This window comes from Pseudonaja textilis, chromosome 10, assembly GCF_049901715.1.
Source record: "Pseudonaja textilis isolate UNSWEBS1 chromosome 10, rPseTex1.2, whole genome shotgun sequence".
In the NCBI taxonomy this organism is placed as follows: domain Eukaryota; kingdom Metazoa; phylum Chordata; class Lepidosauria; order Squamata; family Elapidae; genus Pseudonaja; species Pseudonaja textilis.
Genome location: NC_141999.1, coordinates 18,167,444 through 18,183,690, shown reverse-complemented (window position 1 = coordinate 18,183,690; position 16,247 = coordinate 18,167,444). Strand labels below are relative to the sequence as shown.

General features: G+C 43.6%; 2 protein-coding genes across 7 annotated transcripts in view; one reads left to right on the top strand and one right to left on the bottom strand.

The window, feature by feature from the left end:
• Window positions 1–6,869, bottom strand: part of LSR (lipolysis stimulated lipoprotein receptor) — a 29,615-nt gene extending 22,746 nt beyond the window's left edge. For all 4 annotated transcript variants that reach the window (XM_026718785.2, XM_026718788.2, XM_026718787.2 and 1 more), the window contains exons 1-2: window positions 6,619–6,869; window positions 2,590–2,931 (exon numbers count right to left, since the gene is read on the bottom strand). In XM_026718785.2, coding sequence (XP_026574570.1) covers window positions 2,590–2,931; window positions 6,619–6,694 — 418 coding nt within the window. In that variant the 5' untranslated portion in view covers window positions 6,695–6,869. The remainder of the gene's footprint in view (window positions 1–2,589; window positions 2,932–6,618) is intronic.
• A 1,239-nt stretch (window positions 6,870–8,108) lies between these two features.
• Window positions 8,109–15,916, top strand: FAM187B (family with sequence similarity 187 member B). 3 transcript variants are annotated; one of them, XM_026718861.2, is made up of 2 exons: window positions 8,109–8,941; window positions 15,519–15,916. In XM_026718861.2, exons 1-2 carry the CDS (start codon window positions 8,109–8,111, stop codon window positions 15,871–15,873), a joined length of 1,188 nt encoding a protein of 395 aa, XP_026574646.2. In that variant the 3' UTR covers window positions 15,874–15,916. The 3 variants fall into 3 exon arrangements, 1 of the variants encoding a protein (XP_026574646.2); XR_015744725.1 differs by lacking the exon at window positions 8,109–8,941 and adding an exon at window positions 11,694–11,841 and having other exon boundaries at window positions 15,519–15,657; XR_015744726.1 differs by lacking the exon at window positions 8,109–8,941 and adding an exon at window positions 11,694–11,826 and having other exon boundaries at window positions 15,519–15,653.
• The last annotated feature ends 331 nt before the right edge of the window (window positions 15,917–16,247 follow it).

The window sequence follows — 16,247 nt, the reverse complement described above, 5'->3', positions numbered from 1 at the left end:
AAACCGACCATTGGTGCTTGTCTTAGAACATGTTATCACAGGCTGTGGGGCATTGCCATGGACTTTTGACCTGCTAAATTCATCAGTATTGTTCATTCTTGTTTTTAACTTCCCTTTAGGTCCTTGCTATAGTTATGAAAAACAACACCCACATTAAAAATGAAGTAATATTCAGAGTCTGGCAGTGGTTTTCTGACACACAACACACAAGAGAAAAATAGAAAAGGATTTCGATAGAGTAAATTGCAAAAAGATTACAACAAAGTACTTAAGTTTCGTTCCAGCTGTAGGAAACTGAAATATTCATAGCACAAGCGCAGAGTTGTTAACTAATAAGTCATTCCATATATTTGGAAGTGCAAAATTTTTAAGACTGCAGATTAATAGATTGAATAACAAGAACAGTTTCTCTTTATTGCCCACACTATGGCTGACCAGATAACTGGTGCAAAACATCTGGAGGTTACCACGTTATCTTGTCATGGAATACATGGTATTGTTCAAGCAACTTTAAAATGTGTGGACCTCAACTCCCAGAATTCTGAGAGTTGAAGTCCACCTTTCTTAAAGTTGATAAAATTGAGAAACCACACATTAGACAAAGATCAATAACCTGAGGCCATGTAGGCTGAAACTAAAATATTTCTCTCCACTTATTTAGAAATACATTTTCTAAAAAAGTTTACAATGGTTATTACACTTTAGAGTGAAAGTAAGATTTCTCTGTTGAAAATTGCTCCTTGCATTCCAATACATGTAAACTTATTCTTCTCCAAAGGAAACCAGGGCAGGGGGAAATTATGGAATCTGGCCACACCTAACTTTCTTTGTTCTTTAAAGAGGAATGAAAACAAAATTCTGGTATTTTGCCAGCTTTCTATTCTGTGCTGAAGGGATCTACAGCATTCTATTTTTCAAAGACTCCTTCATATAATTTTGTAATATAATTTTCCTGGCTGCAAAGGTTTAAATTGCCTTTTTGTAGAAATCAGGGTGTAGGCTTCACTTCCCAATCTATCCTATAGATTCTGATCTACCACTTAAATACTAACCAGGTTCAAATATTCTTAGTTTTTCATGTTCTTCTGGGTATTGCAATCTAGATGGATTATTTAAAAAAAAAAGCTGAAAAGCATTAAAACTAATAAAATAACAAAAGTTTATATCCCCAACAGAAGATTGGACCAATCATTTGAAGGTCTATTATTCATAAAGCAAGTTTTACTCATTTTTAGCGTTAACAGTAGTTATTTCAATTGTAGAATTTTTAATACTTTTACTCTCTATTCATTCACGGTTTCATTGTTGAAAGGTCTCTGAATTCAAGATCTCAAAGTTCAAACCCTCAGGAATGCATTTATGTCTTTTTTCAGCAAAATCCTGTAGTTAATTCTTGTAACATTAGTGCTTAAAATAGTGAAAAGAAGTAAATATCACCCTATCCACCTGGAAAGGGGGAGGAAAGGATACCACTATTAAGAAAACAGAATGGTTGGTAACAAACAGTTAAAAAAAACCCAGGACCACAACCTGACTCAGCCAATAACACTGACTGGTTACATGTCAAAATAAGCCAGAATTCTGGGTTCATGCTACAAAAAAATAAGCCCCATAGCTACAGAGTCTTAACCTCTTAAAAAAGATTTATGACAATTTGTAACCTAAGGCAAATTATAGCAATGCATCCATTTCTCAAAGCATGTCTTTCTACACAGCCTTCTGCAGGCTAAGATGACTTTAACTTCAGCTGGGATTGGTAAACGCAAACAACTGCACAGTTTACACAAATATGCTCACTCACCTACCTACACCTGTATTAGTAATGGACTATTTTTTAAAAAAAACAACTTTCCTAAATCTGCCACCTGGCATTCTTGTTTATTCTCTCTGTTGTGGCCCGCCAGTGGCTGGCAGAGCTGGCAGCAGAGTCACACAGTAGTGAGAAAGTTGGGAAGGAATCCGGGCCATTCCTGGAGGCTGAGGAAGGCTGGGACAAGGGCTCTGCATCAGAGGCAGAGATGGGGCCAGGGCAGGCTGGCAGTCATCAGCTGCCTTTGGGCTTGGACAGAAGTGAGGCGGGGGAGCTTCTGGAACCAGTTCCCAGCCTGCACATGCGCAGAGTTGCCAAAAGGCAGGCACAATTAAGAACTCAGGGTCGATGTGGGAGTAAGGCCACAGGTGGACGATGAATGGCCCCTCCCATCAGGATTAAAAGAGAAGCAAAAGGGGAGGGTTTTTTTTTTTGCAGGAAACAACTTGCTCATTCGTTTGTTTGTTTGTTTGTTCCAGCCTTGTGGAGATTTGTCTGTATAAAACCCAGCTCTTCCCTGCCAGCAGTGAGTGTGGAACTATTTACCGGGCAGCGTTCCAGGATTGAGCTCATTAGTATACCTTTGCAAGACTGTTTGCCAAGCCGTTGGCTAACTTGTGAATGAAATAAATTCACATTAATGTAATAAAAGAGGTTTTTGCCAGGACTCAGAATTGACTTGGTGCTTTTTGGGGAGGCCTAAGACAGAACACTGTCTTCACCAACATCAGTGACTATGCGATGGACTGTGAGCCAGAATGTCGGTGTCCTGTACATACCATTTGTGATCGTAATGCGCCGGCCCTGGTAGAATTCCCCCAGGGTCACTGTATTGCCTTGCTTGGTGGCCACCACTCGAACAGTCCTGGAATTGTCTTGACATTCCACATAAGGGTTATATCCTGGATTGTTCGTTTGTAGCTGGTTGTTGAGCTGGCTCTCCTGGCTACCGGGATTAAAGGCATCAGCTATACGGCTTCGGCAGTAAGATTTGTATTTCCACAAGACAATAGGAAGCTGAGTTGTTGTAGTCTGGTAGTTGCATTGTAGAGTCACAGGTTGAAATAAGATGACTACGTTGAAAGGGTTCAGCACACTGACCTGTATTGCGATGGCAGAATCTGTAGATTGGAGCAGATGGAAGGGAACAGTGAGTAAATATAACATCCTTACATGCTAACACACTTTCTTTCTCCAGCATTCCTCCTTCCAAATATTATAGGGCAAAGCTGGCTTATCTTCTCAGTTTCAAGTTTCCTAGGGCCTGTCAAAAGCATTATTTCAGGACCATATAAATTTCCAGCATTATGCCATATAAATTGGACTTAACTTATTCATCCAATTTAGAACTTATAAGTTGTCCATAACTTATGAAGGTTTGAATAATCCTGGCCTTCTTCCCTGCTCCTAACAAGATGTCAGATCAGCCAATAAACGTGCAGCATACACATCTCCACAAAACATGGGGTTGAGATTTGGGAAACGTGTACATCAGTTTGCAACCATCTGCAACCTACAACTTACCCATTCAACCCCTCCACAGCACAGGTATGTGTTGACCAGTGGTGGGATTCAAAAAAATTTACTACCGTTCTGTGGGCGTGGCTTGGTGGGTGTGACAGGGGAAGGATACTGCCCAAAATCCCATTCCCTCCCCAACCTACTAACCTGCTTTCCAGTTCTGTTCTCCTGTGCAGGGCAACAAAAGAAGACCCAGCCGATCAGCTGGGACTTGGGAGGCAGAGAAGAGATGGGGGTGGGGCCACTCAGAGGTGGTATTTGCCAGTTCTCTGAGCTACTCAAAATTTCCGCTACCGGTTCTCCAGAACTGGTCAGAACCTGTTGAATACCACCTCTGGTATTGACCATCTCAGGGGTTCTCCAACCTTGGCAACTTTAAGACTTGCGGACTTCAACTCCCAGAATTCCTGAGCTAACATGACTGGAGGAGGGATTCTGGGAATTGAAGTCCGCAAGCCTTAAAGTTGCTAAGATTGGAGACCCCTGATCTAAATCACAATTATGGACAAGTCTAAATAAAGTTTGACACAAAATAATGGCATAATAATGGCAAGGTTTATTTTTACATTAGTTTTTTCTTTTCTTTTCAACTGTTCAAAAAGAAAACCCTTTTCGCTTTTCTACTTTCTAAGTTTTGTTCTGACAAAGCAAGTCTAACACCAGGAGTATCTTGTGCTCATAGCCTTCCCTACTCTTTTTGTTTTTGTGGTTTCATTCCAGCCTGAAAAGAGGTTGGTCCTAAGATCAGTTTCCTCCCACAAAGGACCTGCAGTTTCGATGTGTGCATGTGTGTGACAACCGCAGCTCCAGTCTGGATCAGTCATCAGCCTTCCAGGAAGAAAAGTCTAATAAGGCACACCTACAGGTTTAAACAAACACACAATAGACCTTGCCACAGAAACCAAAAGTTCCTTGATTCTTCCTGAAACACGCCCCACTTTTCAGCGGGATTAAGGGTTGGGAGCTGGTTAACTCTTCCCTTCCATGGATCGTATGTTTATCTTTCAGGCAAATGACAATATGCCAAACACCACACATCCGGCTATGTGTTGATCACATAGGATGTAAAAAACAACCTGACCAATGAAAAGAGGGAATTATTTTGGCTTCAAAATATTTTGGCTTGCATTTCAAATGCTTTTTAAGGATCTTACTGTAGAGATACTCTTATGGTAGCCTCAGGATTTGTGCAAATGCCCCAAACACTGGATATCGCAGAGAAGCTATATTTTGGGCTCTAGCTGGAAAACCTCGCAGCTATACTTTCTGACCCCAGTTGAATTTGAAAACATTTAATGTTCACTGGTACAAGCATGCACACGTAAAAAAAAGCCATTGCTTCTTCAAACTACTCCATTTCCTTCCCCTGGAGGGTCTCCTCTTTGTTCCTTCCAAGCAGGCAAGACAAAGGCAAGTGACGAACAGGAAAAGCAAAATGGGGGGAAGAATAAGGCATTTTCCTCTTTTCTTTGGGCTATGAGCCAGGTAACAGTATATGCTAAGAAACCTTGAACTGAGAAGAGCCAAGGACATTGTCCTTGTGAAAAGGAACCCTACCTTCAGTCAGAAAAGACGGGCTCCGGGAGGAGTGGGAAGAAAACATTTTTTATCACCAGTAGCAGCCAGTATGGTTGGTTTGTAGTGATTAAGGGGCTGACTGAAGTCCACTCTCGACCACAGGAACCCACTGTGCGTCTTTGGACTGGTCCCTGTCCTTCAGCCCAACATACTTTGCAGAGATAAATTGGAGGAAGCACTAGATATACTTCTGGTGGAAAGGAGGATTATCAATCTAACAAAACACACATACACAATGTAGGTGTGAATGTGCAAATGCACATTCACAAAAACACCAACTGCAATCCCAGGTCTCTACATCGAGCCCATTACAGCCTTTGTATGACCACATCATCATAACGCCCACGAGAACAATTAACTACACCTACGTTCCCTTAGCCACATCCGTTAACAAAATTGCATTTTTAACCGAGTTCATTTTAAATGCTTTTCGCAGACTGGATTTTTTGTTAATATTTTTTTTTTATTTTTATAACAACAACAAAAACAAACAAATTTCTGTTCATCAGTGTGTCAGTTGGGTACACATTTCTTTGTGCACATAATACCATTATCATACATATTTTACTTATATATGTTTATAATCATTCTAATCAATATTTTATATCACATGTATCACTAGGTGGCCAAATGATAATTAAAGAACCAAGAGAAAAAAGAACAACAAGAGCAATAAATCCCAACTATAAGGTATAAACAGTGGAAGAGGAAAAGAAACTGATTTCTATAAATATAAATGGACTAAATTCGGCTATTAAAAGGAAAAAGGTATTTTATAAATTAGGGAAATTAGACTGGATTTTTTGTTTTTGTTTTTAAAAGCCCTCTTTTCGTGTACAGGGAGTACTTGACTTATGACCACAATGGATCCCCACACACACATTTCTATTGCTAAGTGGGACATTTGTTGAGTGAGTTTTGCAGACCTTTCTTGCCACAGCTGGGAAGTGAATCACTGCAGTCCATAACTTACTATAATCCCCGAGGTTAAGTGAATCTGGCTACCCCGGTTGAGTTTGCTCGTCAGAAGGTCCCCAAAAGTGATTACCTGACCCCGGGACATCCTTAACTGTCATAAATATGAACCAGTTGCCAAGCATCTGAATTTCGATCACATGACCGTGGGGATGGCTCAAAAGGTCATTGCCTCTGGAAAACGGCCCTGAGTCACTTTTTTGCAGTGCCTTTGCAACTTCGAACGGTCACTAAACGGGCTGTTGTTAAGTCAAGGCCGACCTGTATACAGCCCCCTTGGGATGTTTTAACTGTAGAAAGTGGGTTCATGCGGAATCCCAATTCTGCAGGTTGCCTGAGCGCAACTCAACAGGTGCGGATTTGTTTTGCCCAGAAAAGCGCTGTTTCCTCCGACGGTCCAGTAAATCGACCCGGGGATCCGAGCAAGATCTCACCGCCGGTGTTAATGAGGGAGCGGGCTTGGAAAGGAAGCACGACCCTTTCGGGTCGTCAACCCCCCCCTCCACGGCGAAGTCCGCGCGGGAGAAGGCGATTGGCGGAGGGCGCTTGGCGATCGCCCAATCGGCTCTCGAGTCTCCCTCTCCCCAGCGCCCTAAAGAAGGGGTCCCCCAAGGAGTCTCCCCTCAGAGGCGGGCGGAGGGGCAAAGGGGATGGTGAGGTCATGTCGTCGGGGGAACGAGCGGGAATTTTCTTACCCCCTCAACCCCCCAACCCCATTCCTCTCACTCGCTCACCTAAAATCCAGGCGGTGCCCAAGAACCACAACAGGGGCAGCGCGGCGGCTGGTCGACGCGTCCTCCAGGTCTCCATTTCCCAACCTTTGTACGGACTTCGAGCCGGGAAAGAGGGAAGGAGGGCTGGGTCCTCCCAGACGCGTTTGTTTCCAAGCCCCCTTCGCCCTCTGAACTCTTTAGCGGAACTCCGCACAGCTCGCTCCGCTCCGCTTCGCCTCGCCTCCGATGGTGCCCAGCACCGCAGCGTCTCTGTCCGTGCGCGCCAACAGGTGCTGCCCTCGCAAGAGGCAACCTCGCCCAAGGAACGGAAACTACCAAGTCCTTCAGGGAAGCGGGGAGCCTCTCGCCGAGGCTTACTCACGGGGAAGTGGTTGTTGTTGTTTTTTTTTTTGAGGAAACAGACTCACTCGTTTCTTGACCTAGACTTCACTTTTTTAAAGGCGAGCTGAATAATGAGGGGAGGAAAAGTAAGAACGAAGGTCAGCCTTCGGGTATTCCCTTTCTCTTCCTCCTCCCTCCCCCCCGGGACGATGGTAAAGCCTCAAGGCGTTCTTTGAATGTATTGAGGAGCCAAACTATTTGGGAAAAGAGGGGGTGGAGGAGAGTGAAGGGAAACTTTGCGAAGTCCCTCTCTGCTCCCCTTCCCAAGGAAAAATGAACTCGCCCAGGTACTGCCTAAGAGATAAAAACACAACTTTCAAATACCAGGAAAGGTGAAAGTTTACGAGTTTTGATTTAGGAAGGAAGGAAGGCTGTTGGTCTGGCTATGATACTGATCACTTTTAACAGAAGCTGGAATATAAATTGTGGAAAAAATGAAAACATCTCTGCTGGTTATTTATTCATTGTTATTACTTTTATGTTTCCTATTACCTGTTTTTTTTAATATATCGTTTTCTACATGATTTTTTTTTTAAAGTAGTTTATAAACTTTTATTTGATACACAATTGGGTTTTTAAAATAATAATATAAAGCGGTCTTGTTAATTTGCCTAGCGGGAGATTCATTGTATACAGTAAAATATTGAAAAGGAAATAAAATTGCCACTAAATTTTAAGTATGTATATATATTTTTCATCCATCATGCTAAATCAGTACAAGATACACGGTAGCGCAGTAGTTAGAGTGCAGTACAGCCGGCTACTTCTGTGGACTGCCAGCTGCCTGCATATTTGGCAGTTCGAATCTCCCCAGGCTCAAGGTTGACTCAGCCTTCCATCCTTTCAAGGAGGGTAAAATGAGGAGTCAAACTGTTGGGGGCAATAGGCTGACTCTAAAACTGCTAAGAGGGGGCTCTAAAGTACTGTAAAGCAGTATATAAAGTGCTACTGCTGAACTATATCTGGGTGGGTATCCAGTCTTCCAGAACAAGGTCAGTTTTATCAGCAGCATTGTTCTGCTTATTATGACATCAGGAATGGTGTCACAGCTGGGTTGGTTTTTTTTTCCCTGCCCTGGGTTTCCTTAATAGGCCAGTACCCAGCTTGCCATGTCCTGTTGGGCACCCTTATTGGCTTTGGTTCTGGGTCTATCCTTAACCATCTCTGAAGGTACCCATTATGAAGGCCACTCTCTGGGCCAGCCATGTCTCCCTGGCCAGCCTTGCGTATTAGCATTTATCGCCGATAACCCTGTGATCCTGCGTTGCCCGCACTCTTCCTACAGAGGTTCCATCACTTGGCAATACCTCGACCCATCTTGGACCGATGAGCAACCCCTCACCTTCTTACGGTCAGGCGGGACTTCCTGGCCCCTGTTTAGCCATGACAAGTTGCAGAGACTACGTTTTAAATCCCGACTGATCGCCAGCAACCTTTATATCCCAAGTCCCCTCGTAGAAGATTCTGGTTTGTACACCTGCCGTGCAGGAGATGCCATCTTTGGCTATTATGAGGTTGACTTCCAGGAGGCCAAGCATCTCCATGTATCCCATGTAGGCCTGGGAGAGACTCCCTTGGGCAACGCTACGGTGCAGCTCGGCAAGGGAGCCCAGGCCACCCTGTTCACCTCCTGGACCCCTTGGCAGCCTTGCGATCGCTGTGGCCGCCCCGGGGAACGTAAGCGAGTGGGGTTTTGCTATGCCCAGCTGACTACGATGGACTCTGAGGAGGAAATGCCATTTCCTTGTGGGATGGTTAGGCAGAAGTATTTGATGTTGCCACAACGGGTACCAGAGCTGAGAATAGAAACCTGTCAAATGCCCTGTGACAGATATGCTAGCCAAGAGGAGCCCAACTGGGTACCATTCCTGGTCTTTACCAACTACCACCCTCAAGGAAAAGCCACTGCTCACCTTCGCTGCCCAGCATCCTCCATCTACAGGTACTAAAGTCTTTCCTGCCTCCATTGGGAGTTAAAAGTTTCAGCACTGCCTGGGTGTAGCCAACTCTGAGAAACATCATTCATTGTCACCCTTGACCCTGGTTTTCCCCCACCCCCTGGGTGTATCGTAATTCATATTCTCCAGTGGGACTCATCCATAGCCAAGAGTCATCAATCATGCTCTCCAGTTAGAATTTTGCGAGGCAGAAACTTCGGTCACCTAGTTACTATCTTTGAAAACATTTACGGCATGCAGTTTTGGTTACAGGCTGTCGCACTGCTCCCCCCTCCCTTTCTGTTGGCAACTCTAGAAAGACCATAGAAATATTTTATGAGTTGACAGCAGGCTTTCCAATTCTGTTTAGCACACGCATAAAATGTAGTAGATTCTCTTCAGTGTGGGCTTAAGAGTACAGGTAAGTCCTCGACCTATGACCCCAGTTGAACCCAACACTTCTGTTGCAAAGTGAAAGGTTTGTTAAGTGAATTTTTGCCCCCTTTTACAAGCTTTCTTGCCACTGTTGTTAAGTGATTATTGCAGTTGTTGTTGGTCATCGTTGTTAAACGAATCTGGCTTCCCCATCGACTTGGCTTTGTCAGAAGGTCTCAAATGATCCCAGGACATTGCATAAATACAAGTCAGTTGTCAAGTGTCTGAATTTGGGATTGCACAATCATGGGGATGCTGCAACAATTGTAAGTGTGAAAAACGGTCAAGTCACTTTTTTGGTGCCGTTGTAACTTTGAGCGGTCACTAAGTGAACTGTTGCAAGTCAAGGACTACCTGTATTGTAGTCACTGTGGTTTGCTTATGATGTGCTAAATCTATCAATTGTTTATTCCAAGGGCCTTCAAACTTGGGAAGTTTAAGACTTGTGGACTTCAAATCCCAGAATTCCTGAGCTAACATGACTGGAGGAGAACTTCTGGGAATTGAAGTCCACAAGTCATAAAGCTGCCAAGTTTGAAGACCCCCTTGGTTTATTCAATACAATGTAGTCCCAAAGCATGTCTAATAAGCAACAGTATGCTTTGTGATTCAGCTTAGGGTACTGTAACCTGCAAATTTGTTGAAGGCTTATTGCACTGGCCTTGGTTAAAGCAAATCATAACTTAATAGCAATAGCACTTAGACTTATATACCACTTCACAGAGCTTTACAGCCCAGGGTAAAGAGTCAGCCTCTTGCCCCCAACAATCTGGGTCCTCATTTTACGGATCTCGGAAGGATGGAAGACAGGGTCAATCTTGAGCCTGGTGAGATTCGAACTGCTGGCAGCCGGCAATCAGTAGGAGTAGCCTGCAGTACTGCATTCTAATGAGAGAGCCACCGTGGCTTAAATATATAATCTATCTGGCTAACAAGCCAGCTGTTGGTCTGTAGAGATTCTCAGTCATCCAGGGCATGGTTGTCCCAAAGGTGCTTTTTCAGGAGGCAACTGGATTTTCTTGTTTTTCTTTTGAAGACATTTCACTTCTTATCCAAGAAGCTTCTTCAGCTCTGATTGAAACATTTCCCCTATCCTGTCAGAGCTGAAGAAGCTTCTTGGACGAGAAGTGAAACGTCTTCGAAAGAAAAACAAGAAAGTCCAGTTGCCTCTTGAAAAAAAGCACCCTTGGGACATGCTTGGCTGTTGCTCCTTTTCTCCATAAACATACCCTACTGCAGGGGTTTTCAAACTTGACAACTTTAAGACTTGCGGACTTCAACTCCCAGAATTCCTCCTCTAGTCATGTTAGCTCAGGAATTCTGGGAGTTGAAGTCCGCAACTCTTAAACTTGCCAAGTTTGAAGGACCTTGCCCTATAGGATCTTTAGCTCAAAGGGGCAAGTTTCAAAAACTCTATGATATTTGTAAGCCAGTCACAAGGCTGCTTCCTCCACATCCATCTAATATTCAATTTTGGTTGCCACGATATAAAAAAAATGTTGAGTCTCTTTCTAGAGTGCAGAGAAGAGCAACAAAGATGATTAGAGGGCTGGAGGCTAAAACATATAAAGAACAGTTGCTGGAACTGGGGATGTCTAGTTTAATGAAAAGAAGAACTAGGGGAGACAGGATAGCAGTGTTCCAATATCTCAGGGGCTGCCACAAAGAAGAAGTCAAGCTATTCTCCAAAGCACCTGAGGGCAGGACAAGAAGCAAAGGGTGGAATGGAAACTAATCAAGGAGAGAAGCAACCTCAGAACTAACAAAGGAGAAATTTCCTGACAGAACAATTAATTAATCAGTGGAACAACTTGCCTTCAGAAGTTGTAGGTGGTCCAACACTGGAAGTTTTTAAGAAGAGATTGGATAACCATTTATCTGAAGTGGTGTAGGGTTTCCTGCCTAAGCCAGGGGTTGGACTAGAAGACCTTCAAGGTCCCTTCCAATTTTGTTATTCTATTCTATTCTATTGTTTCTATTATTACACCTAAGGAGTTCAATTTCCTGCTAGCTTTTTGCAATCACCCAGAGACATCTTAATACAGTACAGCTATTATGTTTGCCACACTTAATTATATAGCGGGGTTTTATTTTCAGAAGCAAACTTTGTCGAATTAGTGCACTCAGGATACCAGTTTTCCTTAGCCAGATTTAATCGCTTCCACTTAGGCTGTCACCAGCAGCCCTAACACCATGAACAGGAGAAACAGGAAATGTTGATTTAGTTCTCTTGGTTTGGCTTGTATCTCTTGTACATTGTAAAAAAAAAGCAAGTTAATTATTGATGAGTTAGATGAACCTTTCACCTTTGGATACCAGATGGAGTTCCAGGTCTGCTATTGGCTGCAAGATTCATTTTAAAAAATTATAATAACCAGGAGTGAATGAAGCACACACAATAGAAACAGCTGCAGGACATCAAGGACTGAGTTCAGCCAAAGCTACTGTTAGCAGAGTAAGCAATTCAACCGTAAGTCGATCTGACCTATTATTATCCTCCAGGTGGTGATCATCCTTGTCTGGGGCCTAATACAGGTAGCCCTTGACTTACCACCATTCTTTTCACAATTGTTTGAAGTTAAGATCATTATCTTCTTCATTTAACGACCCCATAATCTCTTGTGGGGTGGAGTCTGGGCAACTGAATGGAGCTAGCAGAGTGTTTTAATGGCTGGATGCTCTTCCTGTCACCAATGGGGAGTTTTGTTCAGCAGATATATTCTCAGTGTGCCCAGAGAGAGAAATATCTGCCTCTACCTAGGATTGAACTCACAGCCTCTTGATCGTGAGGCAAGAATTCCACCTGTAGGCCACCTCACCACTACTGTTTGAAGTTAAGATGATGCTGAAAAATGTGATTTATGATCGGTCCTCACCCTTACAACCATCACAGCATACTGTCAGCATATTGTCAGCCGAAGCTTTCAAATACTCTTGAAGGACAGCGTCATGTAGAGTACATTGCAGTAATCTATGTAGGAGATGACTAAGGCACGGGTAACCAGGAATAGGCACAACCAGTGCATAACACAAAGTTTGGCTGGCCATGGCTGCCACCTGTTTTTTCCAGCGAGAGTTGTGAGTCCAGGAGGACAACCCAATTCTTCTAGATTGAATTGATGGATCAACAAATAACTACATAGACAACCCTATGGGCAATTAGACATTATTTGAAAAGAGAAATACTGCAGGATAGGACAGCCTATTTGTAAACTGGGGGTGGGGGGAGATGCGTGCATTGTTCTAAGCCAGAATGAGTAACCTGTGAATTGTGACACCCAGTACTGTACAGTTTTTCCAACCCCTGAAGCACATTGTTATTTTTAGAGATGTGGCTTTGTTCCTTTTTGTGAGAAAATCGGTGTGCTAAGCATCTGCTAAAATACCTAAGTATGGTGAACACTTTCCCTACCACCACAAGGACACCTGCAAAATAAAAAAATTTAAAAAATGAAATGAAAATATCAGCAAGAAAAAATGACCCTATTTGCATAAAAAGATTGCTTGCCTCTTCTAACCCTTTTTATAATGGATTTTTTTAATAGTAACAAAGTTGGAAGAGACCTTGTAAGTCATCTAGTTCAACCCCCACCCAAGCAGAAGACCCTACACCATTTCTGAGAGATGGCAGTCCAGTCTCTTCTTAAAAGCTGAGGAAGCTCCCACAACTTCCAAAGGCAACTTCTGTTCCATTGGTTGATTGCTCTCGCTGTCAAAAAATGTCTACTTATTTCCAAACTGAATCTCTCCTTGTTCAGTTTCCATCCATTATTCATTGTCTGGCCTTCAGGAGCTGTGGGAAGTAGCTTGACCACCCCCCACCCACCGCCCTGTGGCAGCCCTTCAAATATTGGAAGACTGCTATCATGTCTCCCCTGGTCCTTCTCTTCACTAGACTAGCCATGCCCAGTGCCTGCAACCATTTTTCATATGTTTCAGTCTCCAGTCCCCTAATCATCCTGGTTGCTCTTCTCTGTACTTTTTCTAGAGTTTCAACATCTTTTTTATAGTGTAGTGACCAAAATTGGATGCAGTATTCTAGGTGTGGACTTACTAAGGCTTTATAGAGCAGTATTAGTACCTCCCTTGATCTTGATTGTATCCCTCTGTTAATTTGTTGAGTGATAAATAAGACGTATATCAAACTAATCTATAAACCAGTGATTGCAAATCATGTTGGCTGCGTTTATACAACACACTGAGCTAATATTACTGTAATTATCACTTAACATATTGTGCACCTCTCACTGAATAGGCAACATAGAGGTAGATGGTTCAAGGTTATGAAATACAGAGGGGCAAGTGGCTTAGGCAGTCATCACTGATATCAAATCAAGGCGGTATAAATGTATAAGGTTATGCACTTTTATCTCATTAAAACTGCAACCTTCATTTGCTGCAATACTGTTTCCCCGAAAATATGACCTACCCTGAAAGTAAGTCCTAGCTTGGTTTTTACACGTGCGTCCAATATAAGCCCTATCTCCAAAATAAGCCCTAATTAAGATCCTGTCCATCCCAGAGTGGACGGGTAAAAATTAAGCTAGGGTGGGGATGGGAGGGGGTGGAGCTGCCCTATTACTTACCTTTGGACAGTTGTAACCAGGCCTCGCAAACCCCAACATATGCCTTGCCAGCCCATTTCTTCTGCAACCAGCAAGGCTGGCAAGGCTTTCCTGAAGGTCTCTATAGCTGATAACAAAGCTTCGGGTTGATCCAGAGCTCGGTTATCGACTGCAGAGGCCTTTAGGAAAGCTTTGTCAGCCGCAGAAGGAATTGCTGAAAGCCTCTGACAGCGAAAAGATTGGGAACAACATGCACAAGTGAGGTTAGTCAGTGGATGACATCCCCCCCAAATAAGACCTGGTGCCTTTTTATGGTGGCAAAAAAAAAATATAAGGCAGGGTCTTATTTTCAGGGAAACACAGGGTTGGAAGGGACGTTGGAGGTCTTCTACTCCAACCCCCTGCTCAAGCAGGAAGCCATATACCATTTCAGACAAATGGCTATCCAATATCTTATATCTTATACCTTATAACCATGATGGCTATCCAATATCTTATATCTTATACCTTATAACCATGATGGCAAACCTATGGCATGCGTGCCACAGGTGGCATGCATAGCCATTTGTGCCAGCATGCGAACCGCAGGCAAACTCACCTTCCTGTGCATGTGTGTGCCTCACAGCTGATTTTCAGCTGGTTTGAGGCCTTCTGCAGCCTCCCAGAGGCTTGAGGAAAGCCTTTGTAGGCCAAATCGGCCTGTTTCATCACTTCCTGTTAATACTGGAAGTGACAAAATGGGTCTATTTGGCCTGCAAAGGCCTTTTTCAAGCCACTGGGAGGCCAAAAAAAGCCTCAACCCAGTCGAAAATCTGCCGGGCGGCCTGGTTTGAGGCCTTTTTCAGCCTCCCAGAGGCTTGAAAAAAGCCTCTGCAGGCTGAATAGGCCCATTTCGTCACTTCCTGTAAAACCAGCTAAAAAATCAGCTGTAAGACACGGTGCAGGTGGGGGAGGGCAGGGGGATTGCGCCTGCATATGCAGGGGGTATGGAGTGTGCACATTGCCTTCTGGGTGCTGGCACCCAAGAGCATGGGCGCCAGTGCACACATAATTTTTGGCACAGGAACCCCAAAAGGTTAGTCACCTCTGCCTTATAATGATATGTAAATATTACTATTACTATACTGAAAAGATATCTGGAGTAGTTGGGCAGACTAATTCATTTTTAGAATATTTTAATATAGAAACTCTTTAAAATTGCAGACAGCAGAGCCCTCTGTGAAGAGGCATTTCCTCTTGTCTCACCCATTGTACAAAAAGCCTCTTCTGAGATGAAGCTGGGTTCTCACATTGCATTCAACCTCAATGTGATTAGGTGATTGGTACTGAAGAGTGCTATATGAACCAAAGTCTCATGGCTTGGAAACCGTTAGATTTGCCTGATGTTTGAGTCCTGTCCATTGCAATTTGGTCAACAAACCATGATTTAGCCTTAGAAGATCCCAAGCTATAGCAATCTGGGCCTTAAAAAAAATTATGGCCTCTGTTGGCTTCCATTTCTTTGCTTTTTATTCATACACTTTTGGGATTGATGTCTGATTCCTCATCTTGTATGAATGACCTTGTCTCTTGCCTTCATCAGCCCCGTCTACTGGCAGGTAGGTCTCACAACGTTGACACACCTTCAACTTCTCCAGAAGAACTCCAATTTCTCCAGAAGTACCCAAAGCCTGGATAAAGCCACTGGCGGTGGGATCCTACACCTTTCCTTCCAGAACAATTCACACAGCATTTTCTACCAGTGTTTCGTGAATGGACATTTAGCGGGCAAGTTTTTAGTTACCTCTCCTAATGCAGTGAACCCACCAGGGGAGCTGGCTCACACATACTCCATAATTGAGGCCTTGGTGGTGGGCCTCTCCATATTCCTGGTGTTCCTGATGTTTCTCAGCATAATCGAGTCCTGCAGGAGGAAACCAGAAACAACAGTGGTCTAGAAGATGGCGTGTGAACTTTGGTGGACACCTTAGGAAAGAAGGTGTGGATTGCTGATTAATAAAGATATTGACTGACCACAGTATACATTCAGGTAATGTCTGGGCTTTACATAAAAGGGAGGTTTAAGGTCAGCAGGATGTCAACTCATAAATTGCTGGCACAAGGGTTGGATGCAGCACTTCTCTATCAGAGGGGGTATTCAGCAGATTCTGACCAGTTCTGGAGAACCGGTAGGGGAAATTTTGAGTAGTTTGGAGAACCGGCAAATCCCACCTCTGACTGGCCCAGCCAACCCCATCTCTTCTCTGCCTCCCAAGTCTCAGCTGATCAGCTGGCTCTTCTTTTGTTGCCCTGCACAGGAGAACGGAGCTGC